The sequence below is a fragment of the Sinocyclocheilus rhinocerous genome, unplaced genomic scaffold, assembly GCF_001515625.1.
Source record: "Sinocyclocheilus rhinocerous isolate Xijiao unplaced genomic scaffold, SAMN03320098_v1.1 scaffold1600, whole genome shotgun sequence".
NCBI classification, from domain to species: domain Eukaryota; kingdom Metazoa; phylum Chordata; class Actinopteri; order Cypriniformes; family Cyprinidae; genus Sinocyclocheilus; species Sinocyclocheilus rhinocerous.
In genome coordinates, this window is record NW_015665129.1 from 1,592,682 (window position 1) to 1,612,570 (window position 19,889).

Genomic DNA, 19,889 nt, shown 5'->3' on the forward strand with positions numbered 1-19,889 from the left:
GCTACCGCTAGCAAGCAGCTAACCATGTCCCTTTAGTGGCCCGCGTTATTTTATTAGAACGCGCATTATTTGTTTTCCGTGCCTTTTTGAATACAGACACCAACCCATCCCTGCACTTCACATCCCCATGTACAGCCTGGAACATAACATTTATTTCCATGATCTGCCATTTTTGCTATTATCCTCGCTTGTTTCTTCACAATACCTGCAGAACTTCTGATGATTTGGCTGTGCAGGTTCGGCTGGCGGCTGGCATAGAACATGGGCGGGTATATGCAAATGTTGGGGGCATAACTATTGATCCTGACTGTAACATTACAGTCGGTGTTATGTTCTGATTCGCCTATTTTTCAGTGGTCTTTTGCATGCACTAGATTTACATAATAAGGAGCAAACAATGGTGTTTGAGGTTCACGGTATGTCATTTCCATGTACAGAACTGTTATTATTCAACTATGTCAAGGTAAATACAGTTTTCCATTCAATGGCACTTTTAAGAAAAATATGTTATGTTTATATATTAAATGTATTTATATATAATATAAAATGTAAGAATATAAATGTATATACATGTAAATATTTTCAAAATATATACTGTATGTGTGTGTATTTATATAAACATAATAAATATACACAGTTACACATACATATATTATGTAAACAAAAACTATTTTGGATGCGATTAATCGCGATTAATCGTTTGGCAGCACTAGTTGGTAGTATTATGATGAATTGTGTCCTGTCCAGATAAATGTTTTTTAAGTGTGCATATGCAGCCTTTTCAGATTAGCTGTTTTCAATAACTAAAAGCAAATCAGCAATTGAAAAAGAATAATAAGAATAAGATAAAATGTGACTAAAGAATACAAATTACAAATATTAAAGATAATATATATATATAAAATGAAATAGCAAAAAGCAAAAAATGTGGTTTCTTTTAGTAATACTGGCAACAGGAAGTGAGTCATCACAGTACAGTACACCTGCTTTAGGGTGAGAGGGATACTGAAGTCTGACTTACCTTTGTACACCGTTTCCTTCTTTTTTGTGTTTCTCTGTCTCTCTTTCTCTCTGAGTCATCATCGAATGACTCAATTCTTATCATTTTTTATGCCTGGCTTCTTTCGTTGACAGTATGCCACACATGCCACTGTTTTTCCCTTCCATCTCTCTCTCTCTCTCTCTCTCCTTTTCTCTCTGCCTCTTTCTCTATGCATCATGTCCTCTCTCTGTTCCTCTTTCACACTCCCTCCATCTTCTCTTGTTCCTCCCTCGTTCTCCTGTATTCCGGCCAGATGGCTGAGTCCTGACTGGGCTGCATATGGGCATTTGAAATGCTAATGTTGGTTAGTGTGCTAATATGTTTGTCTACACTGATCCGTTTCAGTGCCAAGATTACAGACTTGTTTTAGTCTCAACTTGTCAACAGATAAGACCGTTTGTAGCAGTTGTTGACCTAGAGCTCATTCTCTCTCTCTCTCTTTATCTTGTTTCCTCTCAGTGTGGAGGGACATCCTCAGTGTCCGGACACGGCTAGCTTTTCCGACAGCACCTGTAGTCAGGGCCCATACCTGGGCAACTCGGAGCGCTACGGGAACATCCGAAACATTCCTGGCCCTCAGGGGCCTCCTGTGGCCCCTTCGAGCCCAGCGACCCTGGCCTGGGCGCAACGGACCCGCAACCAGCCCGCCAGCCTGGCACTCCGCAAGCAAGAGGAAGAAGAGAGCAAGCGCTGCAAAGCGCTCTCTGACAGCTATGAGCTCTCCACGGACCTGCAGGACAAGAAGGTGTGGATCTGCGTTCCTCAACAAACATGATCCTTAAGGTCTTTTAGCTGCCTCTTGGAGTTCCCATTCGTACTTGCCGTGGTTAAGGGTTCACCTGGTCATGGAAATTCAAAATTGTGATTTAAAGTGGCCTAGAAATTGGTCATAGAAATTAACAAATTATAATATAATATAAATTATTATTTTTTTATTGACTAGAAATCACTCATAAATCAAAAACAATCTTTAAAAAAATAAAATAAAATTGGGAAAAAGGGTCAGTGATATGATGCTTTTTTGTCCTGATATATTAATTTAAACAAACATACAACAACAACAAAAAAACATTAAAAATGAAAATCACATATACAAAGATTAAACAAAAATTACATCTCTTTTGTGATGAACATGTCATGTTCTAATTTCTTTTTGGTGCAAAAAGCCAAAAATTTCAGGATGGTACAACTCTCCTGATAGCATAATAAAGCAAAAAAAGCTGAAATTTATGAAAAAAAACACTCATTGAGTAGTTTAAACTTTTATTACAATTTCTTAGAAAAAAGAAGGTAAGCAGTTTTTTAAAAATATGAATATTTAAAAACTTTTGAAAAATGTGCGGGAACAATGCATAGTACAGCCAGGATTATATCAGATGGTCATGGCATGGTGTTCTTATAGTGTGAAAATAAATGTATATCATATTTATGTAAAATAACAAGTAATGTAAAGAAAATCATGGTGTCATCTTCAAAAAGCAGTAATACTATTAATATCATTAATGAAAGGAAATCTTCAGTTTGTCAAACACCGTTTACTTTTTTGTAGTGTTTTGTGCTTTTTCAATTAATGTTTATCCTAATTCTCAGCGGCACAAACAGCCCATAGAAAAATCTACTTATCACAAAGTGTTTGTGTTTTAATGTGCATGGAGGCCATTTTACAGGCTTTAAACTACAGTCACGCCTCGAATGTACATAATGGCCTCCGGTCATGCTAATGTGAAGCCAAACCTCCATCGTCTCACATAATGAAAGATGGGATTGCAGTTATGATACAGAGTGCTGTTATGCTTCCATATTAAATACTAAGGATCTCTGCATTGTGAAATTATCCATTCATGTAGGAGTGGCGAAAATAATCCAACACCCCAACATCTACAGAATTACTGCTGCCCATATCTTTTTTTTTTATATAATAATTGAGAAAGACTGCTGTTAAATAAATATTTTCTTATATTCTTTGTGTTTCAGGTTTAACCAGTAAAGCATTTAGATGCGTTATACATTATTAGGTTTGAAGAAAACAATGCATCACTTCTTTCTCTCTCTTTTGCACTCTTTATTCAATTCTATTCCGTTTTCACGCTCTCTTACTGTCTGTTTGTCCATCTTCCTTTTCATCAGGTGGAGATGCTGGAGAGGAAGTATGGCGGTTACTTCCTGAGCAGACGAGCAGCTCGCACGATACAGACGGCGTTCCGGCAGTATCGCATGAACAAGAACTTTCAACAGCTGCGCAGTTCCGCCTCTGAAAGCCGAATGACTCGCCGGATCATCCTGTCAAACATGCGTTCGCAGTATTCGTTTGACGAACGACAGCCACAGGCAATATAACAGTATAATGGTTAAAACCTGCATAAAAGTAGAAAATTCAGCTTGACTGTGAAATCTTAATTCTGTTTTATGATGTTTACATAATTTCCATAAATTCCTCATTTTACTATTCATGATTTTATAGGTTCAGCCCCAGACGCCCCAGCAGCAGCAAGGTCGATATACCAGCCATCACACTTCGACTCTGGGCACAGCTAGCCAGACAGGAACCACAGACTCACAGCAGGAGACTGACTCACCTGCACACTGTCCTTCAGACAGAGAGGAGTACTCGCGTGCAGACGATGCTTTCAACAAACAGGTGACAGATGCGTGAATCCTTAGATTAAAGTTAGGTTTAAATTAATTTCAATACAGGTCAGATATATATAGTTGGGATAGAATAGATTTAGACTGTTTCAGAATTGGTATAAAATTGTTGTTCATGTTTCCTTTTAAACAAATGGTGTGGTCTTACAACTCAGGCATCATTTCCCTCATTTCTAAATGACAAGCCACAGCATTACACTAAAAGAACATTTGGTTACTTGTCAATTAGCTGACACTTTTTTCCAAAGCATCTTACTGCAGAAACATTCTCCCTGGAGCCTTGAAAACCTTTATAAACAGGCACAACGGTCATTAGCAGATCCAGAAAAAAAATCAGGGCTTTTTTCATTTTTTTTAAAAAATAATTGTAATTAATTTTAATATTGTAAAATGGCTAATGATAAGATCAGATTAGACAAAATATTAGAAATGCACAGATATTTAAACTTCTGATACTGATATGCTGACAATTATTGTCATGTTATTTAAAACAGAACACTGAAAACTATTGTCAGTCATTTCAAATACTAAAAGCAAATTTAGGCATCACAGAATTATCATGTACAGTATGACAAATGGATATTCGTATTAAGATTTGCTAAAAATTAAATATACATATATTTTTGTAAAATTGTTAATTTCAAATAAATGCTGTTTACATAAAAATATTAAACAGCACAGCAGTTTTCAACATTAACAGTAATTATTGAGTGCCAAATCAGCATATTAAAATGATTTCTAAAAGACTGGACTGCTGAAAATTCAGCTTTGCTATCACAGGAATAAATGACATATTTAAAGGAATCAGAATAGAAAAAAGTAAAATTGTTTAAATTTTAAAAATATTACTGTTTTTACTTTATTTTTGATCATATAAATGCAGCCTGGTGAGTGTAAGAGACTCACGAAAACATTAACTCTTTCCCCGCCAAACACAGAATTTTCCGTTATTCATGAGACAACGCTTCCCTGCCAAACACGGAATTTTCCCTTCCAAACACAGAGTGAAATGGCGATCCAGAAAGTGGTAAAGGCCTGTGCAAGCTTTGGGAGTACTGATGGAAGCCATCTACTGCATCTTTGCTTTGATAATATTACTGAATATGATCCAGATGTAGTATTTGAAAAAAATGAGATTTTCTCAGCTTTTTGCTCAAAATGTTGTTTTTTATGAAACCTACCTACATTCAAGTGTTGATGAAAAAACAATGCTTGAAGTTAGAATAAAACAGATTTTTTTTGTTTGAAAGTAGAGGGTCTGATCTTTATTGTGATGTATTGCATGTTCAGATATTCATACAACAAAATATTCTGAGGGCCATGAAATTTTAGTGAAAATCAGCAAAAACGCTGGCGATGGCTGTGTGCTTCCTCTCTCAGGTGACATCTCTGGCTGACTCTATGGACGACACTCTGACGTGTCAGTCTGGCCGAGGGGACTCTCAGGATGGTGGGGGAGGAGGTGAGGAGAGCGAGGATTTCGGCGAGTGTGTATGGAGCCGCAAACCTACCTCGCGTAGGGTGGTCATGGGGGAGCAAGAACGTCTGGGGGTCATGCACGAGGACAGCACAGCTACCTCGTACAGCGACGTCACGCATTATATGGACGATGGCCTGCCGTGTTCTCCACTATCCATCGAGCGGGTTCCCTCCAGCACGGACACCGAGTACTGGGGCGTCAGCAGCGGGGTAGGAGGACGTGAAGACAGCCGGGATACAGAGGGCGGCGGGAGCAGTAACAGCCGGCGTAGCACGCCATGCACCGAATGCAGAGATTTCCGGTTGCGGGGGTCACACCTCCCCGTTCTCACCATAGAGCCACCTAGTGACAGCTCTGTTGACATGAGTGACCGTTCAGATCGAGGCTCCCTCACCAGGCAGCTGCTTTACGAGCAGGAGCCTACGGCGGGTGGATCACCTCAAGGGACTCTCAAACACAACCCCGTCCCTCGCACGCCAAATCCCTGTGTGGCACAGGGCCAGACGCGACCCCCAGGTCGCCCCATCCCTTCCCCTCTTCCAACACACGTACCACACCACACAATGATGCACCACCATCACCACCCACACCTTCACCATCCGTTGCACCGCCACCCTATGCCGCACATCCATCACCCCTACCCAGACCCCACGTCTCCCTCACCCACTCAGCCTCCACTCACGCCACTTTCTTCCTCGTCCTCCGCGCCACTGCCCACTACTGGCCTGGAGCACTCGGATGGGGACAACGACTCCCTGAACTCTACCACCAACTCCAATGAGACCATCAACTGCAGCTCAGGCTCTTCGTCTAGGGACAGTCTAAGGGAACCGTTGCCTCCTCTAGGAAAACAGACCTATCAGAGAGAGAGCAGGCATAGCTGGGACTCACCCGCCTTCAACAATGACGTGGTGCAAAGGAGGCAATACCGCATCGGACTGAACCTCTTCAACAAGTAAGAGACATTCACCAAAATAGGACTGACATTGTACTGTTTCAGTTGAAATTTTAAATGGTGAATTTAAACAAAATATCCCTTTTTTAATTTAAAATTCCTCTTTTATACACAAGAAATACTTTTTATTAAATAAAGATTTTAAATAAAATATTATCAAGAACATGCAGTTTTCCACAAATGAGCATTCTTAATATTTATTGTTTTATTTAATATTTATCTAACTATATTAATTATATATAATTTTTGTTCTTTTAAAAATGCATTATCATCCCGCAGACATATATATATAGTTGTTTTAAAATAGTGAAAAAAGAAATGATAACCAATATCAATATATATTTCACACTTTTTGGGGGCCCAAAGCAAAAAATTTTTTAGGGGGCCCCTGTCAGTGGATTCATAAAAATTCCAAAATGATCACCAACCCCTTAAACAGTTCTTTCAGAGCAGTTTCTTTTGTTGTTTGATTAACTGACTTGCACTAACAGGTTTATTAGGCTGCTGTCACTTTAAGACCGAATGCACAAATACTGACAAGCATTCGATTACTTTCCCAGCTGTTTATGTTCACTTAAGACATAACTGACTGTGTTTAAGTGAAAACTCGACAAAACGACAGACATTTTGACATACTTTTGTGTTTATTTGTCCATTTAAATGTATACCCGAAGCCCAAAGTAGCCCAAAGTGTTTTGCTCTGTCTCGGATCACATGCACAGAAAGCTGCCTGGTGAACAATGTCTCTTTTGCAGCTCAGTATGCTTTTAACGTTTTTTTCATCAAGTACGTCCAGCAGGAAACTTTATATTACAACAGTTACATTACATGATTTTATGCGGGAAGGGTGACAGCTAAAATCAAAAACGAAACAAAAATTATATTAATCGCACAGCCCTAGACATTAAATCATCTTTGGGAACAAGGAGGGCCCATGGTGGTTTAGAAGCCCTACGCAACTTGCATACTTTGCGTATAAGGATGACCAACACTGAATATGTGTCTTATAAGTTCATATAAACATTAACCTAAAATCTTGATGTTAGAAAAGTGTATGGGTCTATATATTGACATATCTATCTAAAGATATCTCCTCCATATGGTTTATCACACCTGTCGTATTTCATTATTACATCTTAATATTGAGGAGATGACAGGCCCAGGGTGATTTCTCTGAACCTCTTTTCTGACTTAACACCTGTATTAAAGATCACAGCTGATTTATGGTAGTACAGTTTTATTTTAACACATTACTCCTATTATAAATCATGGAGAATTCATAATGAAAAGTAACTGTAACATTTTATGATGCAAGATTGATGTGTTATAAATCATTTAGCACCTTGGGAACTTTTTAGCTGTTTGCTTTAGAAATCTAATTCTGATGAGGAAATGGAACTGTAAGCAATCAAATGGATTTTAAGATCAAATGGCAGAGATCAATAAAAGACAATGCAGTCAAGCCAAAGACAGATGTGAACCTAAATCCAATTGGATACAAAGAGTCAGATTTCATTTCTGCTGAAGTGTCTATACATTTTTCTACCCTCAGGCTGTTGTTGCTATGTCTATTTTTTCTTTATTTCAGTTGTTTAAAGTTTTACTGGAATGAATCACATCCTATCTGTTTTATCCTCACTCTCCCTGTCTTCCAGGAAACCAGAGAAGGGGATCCAGTATTTGATAGAGAGGAGTTTTGTCTCAGACACACCTGTGGGCATTGCACGTTTCATCCTGGAGAGGAAAGGCCTAAGTAGACAGATGATCGGGGAGTTTCTGGGAAACCGACAGAAACAGTTCAACAAGGATGTGTTGGAGTTAGTAATTATGTTTTTCTGTCTTCCAACCCCAGACTGTAGCAAAGCATCCATATGCTGTTAACACCGGAAAAAAAAAATGGAAACCAGACACTGGCTAAAAAATCAACACAAACATGTTGGCAGATGAATTTAGTGATCTTTCTTTCTGTTTTTCTTTCTCAGCTGTGTGTTGGATGAGATGGATTTCTCAGGCATGGATCTGGATGATGCCCTGAGGAAGTTTCAGGCTCAGATTAAGGTTCAGGGGGAAGCCCAGAAGGTGGAGAGACTAGTAGAGGCCTTCAGGTAGCCTTTGCTCTCATCTCACCCTGTGCTCTTTTCTCTGCATTTCGTAGTTCCACATGAGGATCAGCTTCTTTCTTTCTAACAGTCAGAGATACTGCGTGTGCAACCCTGCACTCGTCCGCCAGTTTCAGAACCCAGACACGATCTTCATCCTGGCATTTGCCATCATCCTTCTCAACACAGACATGTACAGCCCCAACGTCAAAGCTGAGAGGAAAATGAAGCTGGAGGATTTTATCAAGAACCTTAGAGGTGATCCAAACCGAAAATGTCTTCAGATTAATATTTGGCTTCCAATTTAAGACAATAGAGCAGTTTTCACCTTCTGTTTCTTGTTCGTTCTCCCCCTATTTTCATTGGCAGGAGTGGATAATGGACAGGATATTCCCAGGGATTTGTTAGTGGGCATCTACCAGCGCATTCAGAAATGGGAACTCAGAACAAATGATGACCACGTGTCTCAAGTGCAGGCCGTGGAGAGGGTTATCGTGGGCAAGAAACCTGTGAGTCAAACCATGTTTCACTCATGCATGTCATACTTTTGGTTGAAACCCCATATTGTTGTTCAGCTTGTAGTAAAAAGGCCATTTGATCTCTAGTTTGTTTATTTGTGTGGTTTAGTGTGAGACAAACCAAGCTGTATTTTGATATGCTGTGTGTGTGCGTGTGCAGGTGCTTTCTCTGCCACATCGCAGGCTAGTGTGCTGTTGTCAGCTGTATGAAGTCCCTGACCCCAATCGACCCCAGCGGAGTGGAGTTCACCAGCGCGAGGTCTTCCTCTTTAATGACCTGCTAGTGGTGAGTCTTCACTTGATTTAAAGTCATGTGCACTTACTATAATTATATAATTATATTGCATCGGCAAATGTATACCAGATGAATAGGCCTACTGTTTTCATTAAAAAAATTCAAGAACATTTAGCCTATCCACCCTTTTCTTCAACGCGAAAGTAAGCCTATGGGCGAGACTTCCGGTTCATTAGCCGCCTATAGGTAAATAACGAGAAGAATAACAACGTGCAGTAAACTGTAAAACTGTTTGCACTACAAACCAGTGTGTTCATAATTAAGATAATACATTAAAATAATATGGTAAGACAGACCAATTTTCAATATCAGGCAGCAAAACAAACTGTTTTGTACAACTAAAAATAGCTGGACGCGGATGAGACCGGAAGCTAGACCCATAGAAATTACAAATGGCCGCGCCCATTTTTACAGCAAGAAAAGGTATAATATAACTGTATTTGGAGTTACATTGTACAATTTCAGACTTAATAACTGCATTTTTAGATTTTAATTTTTATATTTAGAATTACAACTTTATCTTCAGGATTTATAAAAATATATTCAGATTCATATAGTTTCATATACAGTATATACATATAAAATATCTCTAGAGTTAATTCATTTGTCACAATCAAGCAATTTTTGGTCCTCACTGCAGCCAAAATGACAACAAAAATAACATATTCTTTATACATACATATTTATTCATACTACTACTGCTACTACTACTACTACTAATAATAATAGTAATATTTATCTATTATTGAAGACATAAAGAATGAGAAGGTGTCAAAGCTTAAATACCTATTTGTACATATTATTAAACAAATCAAGACTATATTATATTTTAGTTTGTTCAAAATTGCCAGTTTTGGTCTAGAGTACAGCTTTTAGGCACAATGAAAAAAAAAACATTCAGTCATATGTATCTGAGCAATTTTGTGTTAAGAGTATGTATATGTATAATGATGATAACTACACAGCCTAACATCCCGTATGTTCCCGCCTTCAGGTAACGAAGATCTTTCAAAAGAAGAAGACATCTGTGACGTACAGTTTCAGACAGTCTTTTCCCCTGGTGGAGATGCAGGTTCATATGTTCCAGAACTCCTGTAAGTATATTCATCCCTCCATCTGTCTGACCATCTGTCCCTCCTTCTTTATTTATACTATCACTCCATTCCAGCTCGTTTACACACTCTGCTCTCATCCACTCCATCACTCCATCTCTAGGTGCTCTCTCATTACCCTTTCCTTGCTTTCATGTAGGTGGTGTTTTGGTTTCTTAGCAGTATATGAAGGAGAAAAAGATGTCTATCTGAAAATCCTCTTCCATCTATTGTGGCTGTTCTGTTAATTGGGAACGTCTGTCTTCTATTTATCTTAATCAGTCTTTGTTTTGCACTTGTTTTCCATTAACAAAATATCTACACGTCTTTAAAAGAAGATAAATTAGCTTGAAGTAAAATTCCACATGATTAAGAGCATATTTTTTAAATGAAATATATCTTTCCTACCCCATTGACATGCTGAAACACAGTACTTGTGTGGATTTAGTCAGAATGAGAGATCTATAACTAATTACATGAGGCACAGCACATCCCTCTTTATCTGGGTCTCTCTCTAATTGACTGCATTTACCCTCTATCTCTGTCCCTCTCTCTCAGACTATCCTCACGGTATCAGACTGACATCAGCGATGCCCGGCAGCGAGTGTAAGGTCCTGATTGTGTTCAATGCGCCGAGCCAGCAGGACCGAACACGCTTCACCAGCGACCTGCGTGAGAGCATCGCTGAGGTTCAAGATATGGAGAAATACCGTGTAGAGTGTAAGAAATCCTTTAATGTTACCTGTTGTTTCACACATGACATATCAAAAGCATGAGGTTCTTTTCCTCTTTGCAAGCTGAAATTTCAGAAATTTTTCATTATGGTAATAGTCAGTAGCCCCTGGTCTCTCTTCTCCATAGCTGAGTTAGAGAAGCAGAAAGGTGTGATGCGTCCAGGGCTCCTGAGTGGAGAAGGGGGCGGGGTTGGCGGAATGAAGACTGAAGCTGTGAACGGCACTCTGGGTAGGCCCAGTCTGGATGACACGTACACTGCAGGGGAGGGGCTTAAACGAACAGCACTTAGCTCCTCACTGAGAGACCTCTCTGAGACAGGTACAACACACATTCACACAACAAAATCCCTTCTGTTTAAACTACAGCTGTCAGTTTTATGTGTTCATTTAATGGAATTGTAGCATAACAATGCAATAAGAATCAGCTCATTTTAATTATGGATGCTTCATGGATTTCTGTAGACCTATTTTGTAAAACAAACAGTCTGATTTCTTAAGCCACTTTTTTTTCTGTTCATTGCTTTTCTTGTCTGCCACAATGTAATTTTTTTTTTTTCAATTTCACTCAAATATGGACATTAATTGGATTCAGTACAAATAAATTAGTGTGTATTATTTTTATAAACTATTGACAGCCCTAATTTAAATTAGTTTTTTGGCTTCTTTCCATTTGGGGAAATATTTATAAATCCACCATAGTTTGATCATGAAAGGCCTTCTGGCACAATTTTGAAGTGCTGAACTTCTATAAAGAAGTACAGTTTGACAGACACTGCCCTCTAATGGCACATTATGTCCTTGCATAAGGCTTCTTGGAAAAGTGTCTGGATTTGAATAATCATATATTTTTTTTGCTGTTAGTATGTACACTGTCACAGTATGCAACATTTCTGTATGCATATAATGTACAGATGCTACATTTGTTAAGATGTGCAGTATATGACAGAGCAGACTATATCCCACAATACAATTATATTGACTTTGACCTTCTAAGTAATATCTAGAAGGTCGGTGTTTGATGGGGCTGCCAAGTGTTAACATAGTTTTACACAAAATTATATAAAAAATACAAAATAGCCATTTTATAGAGGATAACTCACAGAATTAAAAATAAATGTAATGTGGTCATGTGACAAACACTACTGTTTTAAATACTTTCTAAACACAGCCCATATCAAGTTCAGTGATGTGAAGTTGAGTTTTGTCAGTAGACATTTATTCATTGTAAATGGATCATCCAGGGACAAACACCCAGTATTGAGATGTTAGAAAATGGTTTCTCCATGACCTTTGACCCTGGCCTTGCTGTGCTTGGTTGGGTACAGGAAAGCGAGGCCGTAGAAACAGCGTTGGCTCTTTGGATAGTACTATAGAAGTAAGTCAGGCTGATCTGCTAACGGCTTGTAATCATAATGAAATTGAATGATCTTGTGTTTCAGCTTTCCTGAATGCATGAGACTTCTGTATTTAACTGTATTTCAGGCTTTGCATGAATTTTTGATTGTTGTGAAGTTCAGCATGTTTTATGCTTATAGTGTAAAAAACTTAATTGGCGTTTGCTTTGCATGCAGCATGTCTAATAGGTTATGCCTGGTGCTAATAACTAATGCATTGCTCTGGTAAATGAATGGCCCCAATCAGTATCTGAGGGCTGCTTCTGTTTTAGAGGTTTAGATGCATGTTTAAATACATGTAAATTGAGTGAGGCTCTATAATGAGGAAGCTTTACTTTGACTGATTTTGTGGCTTCTGAAAGTGACACTGTCATTTCTAACTTTGGTAAGTTGCTTGAGGCTTTTTGGGTTGTCACTGTGCAGGAGATGTTGAGTACAGTGATGTTACTCGCCTTGTCTGCATGTACTTTTAAGTATCAAGATAAATTGTTACTCTGAATTTTTTTTTTTTTTAGAAATGTGCCATTACAAAAATTCTGGCTGATATCAATAAGTTGATAATTATTTTATGTTATAACTTAACCGATAAATGGAAGTTATTTAAATTATATAATATAGTAAAGCAATTAATATTACACATTACAAATAAAATGTATTAATTTTAAATTCTGCAAGTGATTTCAGTCATAACAATGTTTTGTTAAATAATTAAAATATTAAATATAATATTCTTTTTACACTGAACTTTGTACATGATGGCTAAATTCTTTGTTTTAGTCTTTTTTTCTCTTTTTTTAAATTAGAAAAAAGTATAGAATTTTAATAGAGAGCATTTATTGGTTATAACATAAAAATTATTATTTCTTATAATGAATTTTAATATCTGTGTATTCCTAAGAAGTAACGTGCATTATTTATTTGAAAAAAGTAACTGGGAAATGCCTGTCACTTGTAACCCGTTAGTTCTGACACTGTCCATCTACTCAGTTTTCCAGTGTAATGACTGTCTGGCTTTGTGCGTTTGTGCACACTGCAGGGATCCATCATTAACAGCCCTCAGCCGCATCAACGCTTGCCCATGGGGGGCGCCGTTCCCGGCTGCTATGGGCTGGAAGACTACCGGCCTCACCGCCCCATCCTGAGCCCCGGAGTAGGGGGGGGGGGTGGGCCGGGGCAACTTCACAACGCCGTAGGCAATATGGGCGGGGTCCCTGGCATCAGCGATCGAGGTGGGGGGCTGGGGAGCAGTTCTGGAGGGAGCAATTCCGGTTCCTTCCTGGGCTCCCTGTTTGGGAGCAAGCGCGCCAAACCCCCTGCTCCCCTTACTGCCCCCGGGCCACATTACCCGGCCCCCGTGCCACCTCCTACTACAGGAGGGCCGCCGCCTCCATCCCCCTCCGCCCTCAGCCAGTCAGATCCAGGTGGGCCGTCCAAGATCCAAGCGCTGCACGCTCAGTACTGTCACAACAACTTTGGCCAGCCTCCGCCCCCTTACCACCATCATCATCGGTACCATATGCAGGCCGTCGCCCCTGGCCATCCGCCCGCTATCCATCATACCCTACATCGAGGGTCCCTCCCACGGCGCGGGCCGCCCGTTCCTTCACACGCCCAGTTCCAGCAGCAGCTATCCCACCATGCTCTGCAGCAAGGCCGCTACGGCAATATGGCCTGCACCCCTCCACCTCTGTCCCCGCATTCACCCAATTCCCCCATCGCCCCTTTCACCTTCTACCACATGCATCCCAATCCCATACGCCACGTACGGATGCCCGGTCCTACCGGCAAGCTTCCTCTCACCCTGTCTCACTCTCAGCCCCACCCTCACGCTCACTCCCATGTTCACTCTCATACCCACAGCCATCTCGTCCACGCCCACAGCCCACACACCTTACTGGATCACTCCGCCCATCAAACTCACTTCGTTTTCTCGCCGCCCCCTCAGGCACCATCCGCTATCACCGCCCGCCACATACCCCAGGGCGCCACCCACTACATCCCGCAGTATCCACCCCTCTCCTCCATCCCACCTCCTCCACCACATTCCCCATTACCTCCACCTTCGTCCCCACATACCCCCCTCACCCCTCTTACCCCGCTCTCCCCGCTGACCCCGCAGCTCCCAGGACCCATGGGGGCGCAGTCGGGTGGCCCAGGGGGCGGAGGAGGAGGCGGAGCCAGCAACAGCAGCACGGTCGGCAGCTCCAAATCCAAACTTATCAACCGTATCAGCACGGTGGTGTGAGGGTGAGCCGCGGCAGAGAGCGCAGGGTCCCAACGCGGAGGAGCCGGAGCCCAGGCAAGAGGAAGCACACCATACTCAGACTCTGTTACTTCCATATCCGCTTCCCTCACGTGTAGAGCGGGAATCCTGGCCGGCTACATGCTCATTGCTAGCCTGAACGGCCTCTTGCTGTTGGCCGCCATGCAAAACAAAGGCTGTGTAATAGCATCAAATCTCCGTCTGAAGATCTAAGAAGCCTAATGGAGACAATGGTGAAGCAGATGAAGTGTATTTTAAGAGTTTGAGTTGAAATTGACATGCATCGCTGCCAAATGAATCGGTTATCGGGAGAAAGGGGGTGCCAATTTATGTTGGACTGATGATCTGGAGTTTAAGAGACCAAGTTTGACCGTACAGAAGTCAGAAGACGACAATGGTGAACTCTTTAAACACTCAACATGGAGACGAAACTGGACAGATGAGTGCAAAATATAAAAGAAACTGAGCTTTTTCATTGATAGTCTTTTCGGTTTTCATGTGTCTCAGATGACAATCATTTCAGGGTCAGTCAGAAAATGTTTGCTTGATACATTCCTCAAAATTATCAAATGTATTCCTCAGCGCATAAGAAGGGCCAGCATGCACTTAGGGGGATGCCAAACACTATGTTTATCATCTTAAAAGAGACTTTTATTTTGCCCTGTGAGTGAAAGGACAGGATTGGAACTGCTGAGAAAACTTACATCACTACACAGGAAAAAAAAAACATTATTTTGAAACTATTTGACGAATGTTTTATATTTTATTTTTTGTTTTGTTTTGTTTGTTTTTTGTCTTGAAGAGGCTGGGCATCCGGTTTGCAATAAGTCAGTAAAAACACTTTTTTGAAGACCTCAGTGAAGTCATGATGTCATTTGCGCCAAACAGAATGTGTAGAAAGAGATTTTAAATTGTTTGGTTGATATTTTGTTCTTTTGTTTTGTTGCTATTATATAAGACAATTAAGCATACAAACCTAAATGCAAAGTACACAAAAGAATCATGACTAATAGCAACCAATATTCAGGACATAGATCAGCGCCTCCTCTATTTATTTCCTGCCACCTGTTACCTCAGCATCTCTCTTTCCATTTTTTAGCAACACCATTTCACTATTATTTTCATCTTGTCTACTTAAACAATCTCGCCTGCCCAATGAAACATTTATATTTGGCAATTCATCACATAACCTTAGTGCCTACTGTAAAGGTTTGTCATTGGAGGTTTGAGATCAGTGTGATACTTTCTCTGGATGACCTGTTGGAGGAGCAGGGTGTTTCTATAGAGTGTCATTGAAATTTTGAAGTGAAATCTGTACTTATGGGCTTGGTTTTGTACAGCTTCGGTGGTCAAAATGTGTTACAGATATCTGAAATATTTAGAAGTAACTGAATTTTAAAAAGAACATCTGGATATGGGTGATTTTAATAGGTTACTTTATTATTATTATGATGTCAAATACTGCTGAATATACTGAAGAATATAATTATTGCTATTTTTGGTGTAAAAGCTACTACTAATATAATACATGGATATGTTTTAGCAGAGTGCCGTGCTGAGTGTTTTCTAAGAGCTTTTTTTTAGACAGAGCGACAGGCTAGGGTTTTTTTAGGGGGGGGGGGGGGGTGTACAATTAATGTTTAGCAAACTAATTGGACTGCTAATTTCAGGTAAATGTTTTGCAGCAAGTTTGTAAAACTATATTATCCACATAAAAGCTATATGAGCCGTGTAAAACTCGTTGTTGCCAGAAGCCATACACACTTGAGCAACTCGCTCTTTTAATATTGTGAATTTATGCTGAGTTGCATGTCCAATGTCAGTGCCCTCTTATTTTTTTATATGAAAGCGTGTTTAGGGGACTTACATTTACACACAAGCACACTCAATCACACTGAGAAGCTGTAAAAGCATCTTTAAATGTGAAGATCTTTTTGCTGAAAGTTTCTGGTTTTGCACATACACAAGTTAAAGATCAGTGCCTAGGATCCAAAGCTCCAATACCATCTGTGTCCCTCCAAACAGTCCCTTTCTCTTTCCTTACTTCCCCCCCCTGACAACCAAAATGGGCCGTTCTCTCTCCATTAGGCAGAATCATTCACAGTATTACATTAGTGATGTGTTAGTGTTGAGTTTTTTTATACTTATAAAATGTTAACATTTTTTAAAAAGTCCTACAAGGATGAAGACATCTTAAATAAGATGATTAATCTCTGCTGCTAGGCCCAGCCATTTATTTTTTATTTATTTATTTTTCATTATTTTCTTTGCCTATATAAATTATGTTGAGTCAAACTACAATACTGTTTATTCAGGTAATGGATTCCAGTACTTCAAATCTGCTAGCATTACCCATATCCGGAAACCTTAAAGGGTTAGTTCACCCAAAAATGAAAATTATCTTGTGTTTTGTGCCGCAGACGGCTCCGGGGGATGAATAAAGGCCCCCTGTAGCGAATCCATGAGTTTTTGTAAGAAAAACATCCATATTTCAAATGTAATAAACACTTTTCTCTCACTTCCATTATCTATCATACGCGGATCCGTTCCGGCGGAAGGCGTATGACGTATGCGCAGCGCACACGCACCTCTGAGATATGCTAGTCTCGCGAGTTTGGTTAATAGGAGCAAAGGAAGCAAAGTTTCCTTACTTTAGCAAAGGAAAACCAGTCTCCTCTTGGCTTATATCGAAATCCTCCGACATTTTTCTTTGCAAATCTTCGGTTTGTACTTCTAATTCGTGACCGGCGTTTTGTTTTGTTCTCTCTCCGCATTCGTCACTAATCACGCAACACATACGTGCTGCGTCATCCGCCGGAACTGCTTCAGTGGATGACAGTCAGCGGAAGTGAGAGAAAAGAGTTTATTACGTTTGAAATATGTATATTTTTCTTACAAAAATATTTATTATGAATGCGCGAGCTTTATTTGACGACTTGTGGACTGTTAAACTGCAACACCCGCTGAGTGCCATTAAACAGCTTGAAAGATCAAAGACAATTTTTAATATAACTCTGACTGGATTCGTCTGAAAGAAGAAAGTCATATACACCTAGGATGCTTAGAGGGTAAGTAAAACACAAGCTAATTTTCATTTTTGGGTGAACTAACCCTTTAAGGCCTTTGTAGACAAACAGGAACTCCATGTCCCTATTCAAAATCTGTGGCGTGATCTGAATTTACAGGGCCATTCACTACATTTCACATTTTTTTCCTATGGGTGGTTTTGCGTCTCTCTAATTCTAACGCTTTGCTCTTGTGCTTGTATTAAAAGTCCTGAGTGCTGGGGCATGCTGAGCTCAAACGCCAATAAAGCAGAGATGTATGATGTAAAAAAAAAAATTCCAGTAGTTTTTGAGATGCGTGTTCTGGTTTCTGGACACGCTAATGTCTTGCGCCACCGTGCCCCATGTTGCATGTCTGCACTTAGCTGAATGATGCTGTATAAACCTGAATGTATATATTAGTTGATATAAATATGCCATATTTACTCTGCACTGGACTGGTGAATCAATAACTGGCTGGGAATGGGAACATGAACCATTGTTTACATTTTAAGGACCTGGGGGTGGGGGGCGGGGGACTTGGAACGAATTGTAATTGTAAAATTGTATCAGTATGTGTGTGTAAGAGCAGTTCCTATATTTAAAATTAATTGTATGAAGTTTTATTTGTATATATGTATGAGGTTTCAATGCAGAATTAATTCAGAAAAACTATGTTATAATTTATTGCTCTCATTCTATAAAACATGTTCTTGCTGTTGGAAAGTTGTTTTTATATATTTCTGAGTGGGCTGTGTGTTTCTCTATTTTGGTGTGTGTTACAGTATGAATGTGTGTGTTGTGTGCATCCAAGTATGAAATCAGGTTAATGACAGATTATTATATTAAGCATACAAAATTGTTTTATTTGTTTTCAAATGTTATATTTTATACGGTCTCAGCAATGCATTGAAATAACCACTCAAGAACTAATGCACATTACACATTGTATAATTAGGACTACTGATATCAATCAACAGGTACCATATGAGTATAACTGTAGATTTCTACATTTTTATCTAACACCAAGACAGAAATGGCAAATGATGCTGGATAAAGTCCTCTGGTCACATACATTTGTATACTGAGAAATGGAAGTTCTCCACTAAAGTGTATTTCTGGCATGTACATTATAGTCAAAATCATGCAAAATTAGTTGAGCTGAACAAGTGGCTCTCATCACCAAACTGGTCAAAACTCTTAAGGCCATTTTCTACAAAATTTTCAAAGAGTTTTGAACACTTACAAATATGTTAACAAATTTGTATGTCATTAAATAAGAATATCCCCTCTTTTTAGCTCCTTCGCTACACTTATGTCCACCACTTCAGGTTAAATGCTCCTAATAACAGTATATCAAAATGTACAATCTGTTTTCATTTTGAAGCTGGTTAGATTTCATAGGGTTCCAGTGTGTTTTGTGCTTCCCCTTTTGCTGGTGTTTAGTATGTGTCTGCACTAGGCCACATAGGCTTGTGAAAGTCGCTCCTTGACATAGGGTGTTATGGAAAATAATTACCATACATTCAAAAATTAAAAAGCACATTGTGGCTTACATTGTGCTTTTGTCATATTTGGGTCATAATGAACAGTACAGAAGAATAGTGTAAACAGACAATCACAAACATGCAGTACAAATGTTCAGCACCACATCTCTGTATGAAAGTTTAACATGATTGTGTCTGCACAGGTTAAGCACTTATATGATGTAATTAGAGCAGTAAATTGTACAAAAGTCTTATTGATATTCCATCCCCCAATTATTCTCAATGAAAATTCAAGAGTTAAGAAATTTAATCATTCTTTTGTGCAGCTGTGAGGAAGTTACCAAATGAATTACATTTGTCCAATATGTTTGCATGCAATGAGCAGATTTTGATTAAGACCTGTCTGCTTGTACAGTTTGTGGTGTATACGTTGTGCTTGTCTGTGTACGTTCAGTCAACATTCATAATTTTTTGAGTGTCTTTGTCACTCAGCCATGTGCTGTCAAACAGAAATCCTCGAAAGCAGATGCTTGACCTCAGAGGAGTGATAATGTCTATTGAGAAGCAATACAATGTGGCATTCATTAATCAAGAAAATCAAGTTTTTCCTCAAAACTTAAAAGTACCGCCACACGTGAACAATTACTTGACTTTTTAATTAGTATTTTTTTATTTGTTTTCCGAAAAACCTAAAAATCTTTGAAAGGTACATTTACTTGAGAAACAACACTAAGACTTAAAATAATGTATATTTTATATGGGCATGAGTTAAATCAATTTTAAAACAATAGATGAGTATCTATGAAAACAAGTTTTATCTAGTGTTGCTTCTCAAGTAAAT

At 39.3% G+C, this 19,889-nt stretch overlaps 1 protein-coding gene across 4 annotated transcripts in view; it reads left to right on the forward strand.

Moving 5' to 3' along the window:
• Positions 1–15,357, forward strand: part of iqsec2a (IQ motif and Sec7 domain ArfGEF 2a) — an 85,068-nt gene extending 69,711 nt beyond the window's left edge. For 3 of the 4 annotated variants that reach the window (XM_016542171.1, XM_016542172.1, XM_016542173.1), the window contains exons 2-15: positions 1,502–1,787; positions 3,170–3,370; positions 3,504–3,680; positions 5,069–6,123; positions 7,779–7,940; positions 8,106–8,228; positions 8,314–8,480; positions 8,592–8,731; positions 8,901–9,026; positions 10,030–10,129; positions 10,685–10,846; positions 10,988–11,179; positions 12,186–12,235; positions 13,291–15,357. In XM_016542171.1, coding sequence (XP_016397657.1) covers positions 1,502–1,787; positions 3,170–3,370; positions 3,504–3,680; positions 5,069–6,123; positions 7,779–7,940; positions 8,106–8,228; positions 8,314–8,480; positions 8,592–8,731; positions 8,901–9,026; positions 10,030–10,129; positions 10,685–10,846; positions 10,988–11,179; positions 12,186–12,235; positions 13,291–14,499 — 4,150 coding nt within the window. In that variant the 3' untranslated portion in view covers positions 14,500–15,357. The remainder of the gene's footprint in view (positions 1–1,501; positions 1,788–3,169; positions 3,371–3,503; positions 3,681–5,068; positions 6,124–7,778; positions 7,941–8,105; positions 8,229–8,313; positions 8,481–8,591; positions 8,732–8,900; positions 9,027–10,029; positions 10,130–10,684; positions 10,847–10,987; positions 11,180–12,185; positions 12,236–13,290) is intronic. The other variant, XM_016542174.1, reaches the window with a different exon arrangement.
• The last annotated feature ends 4,532 nt before the right edge of the window (positions 15,358–19,889 follow it).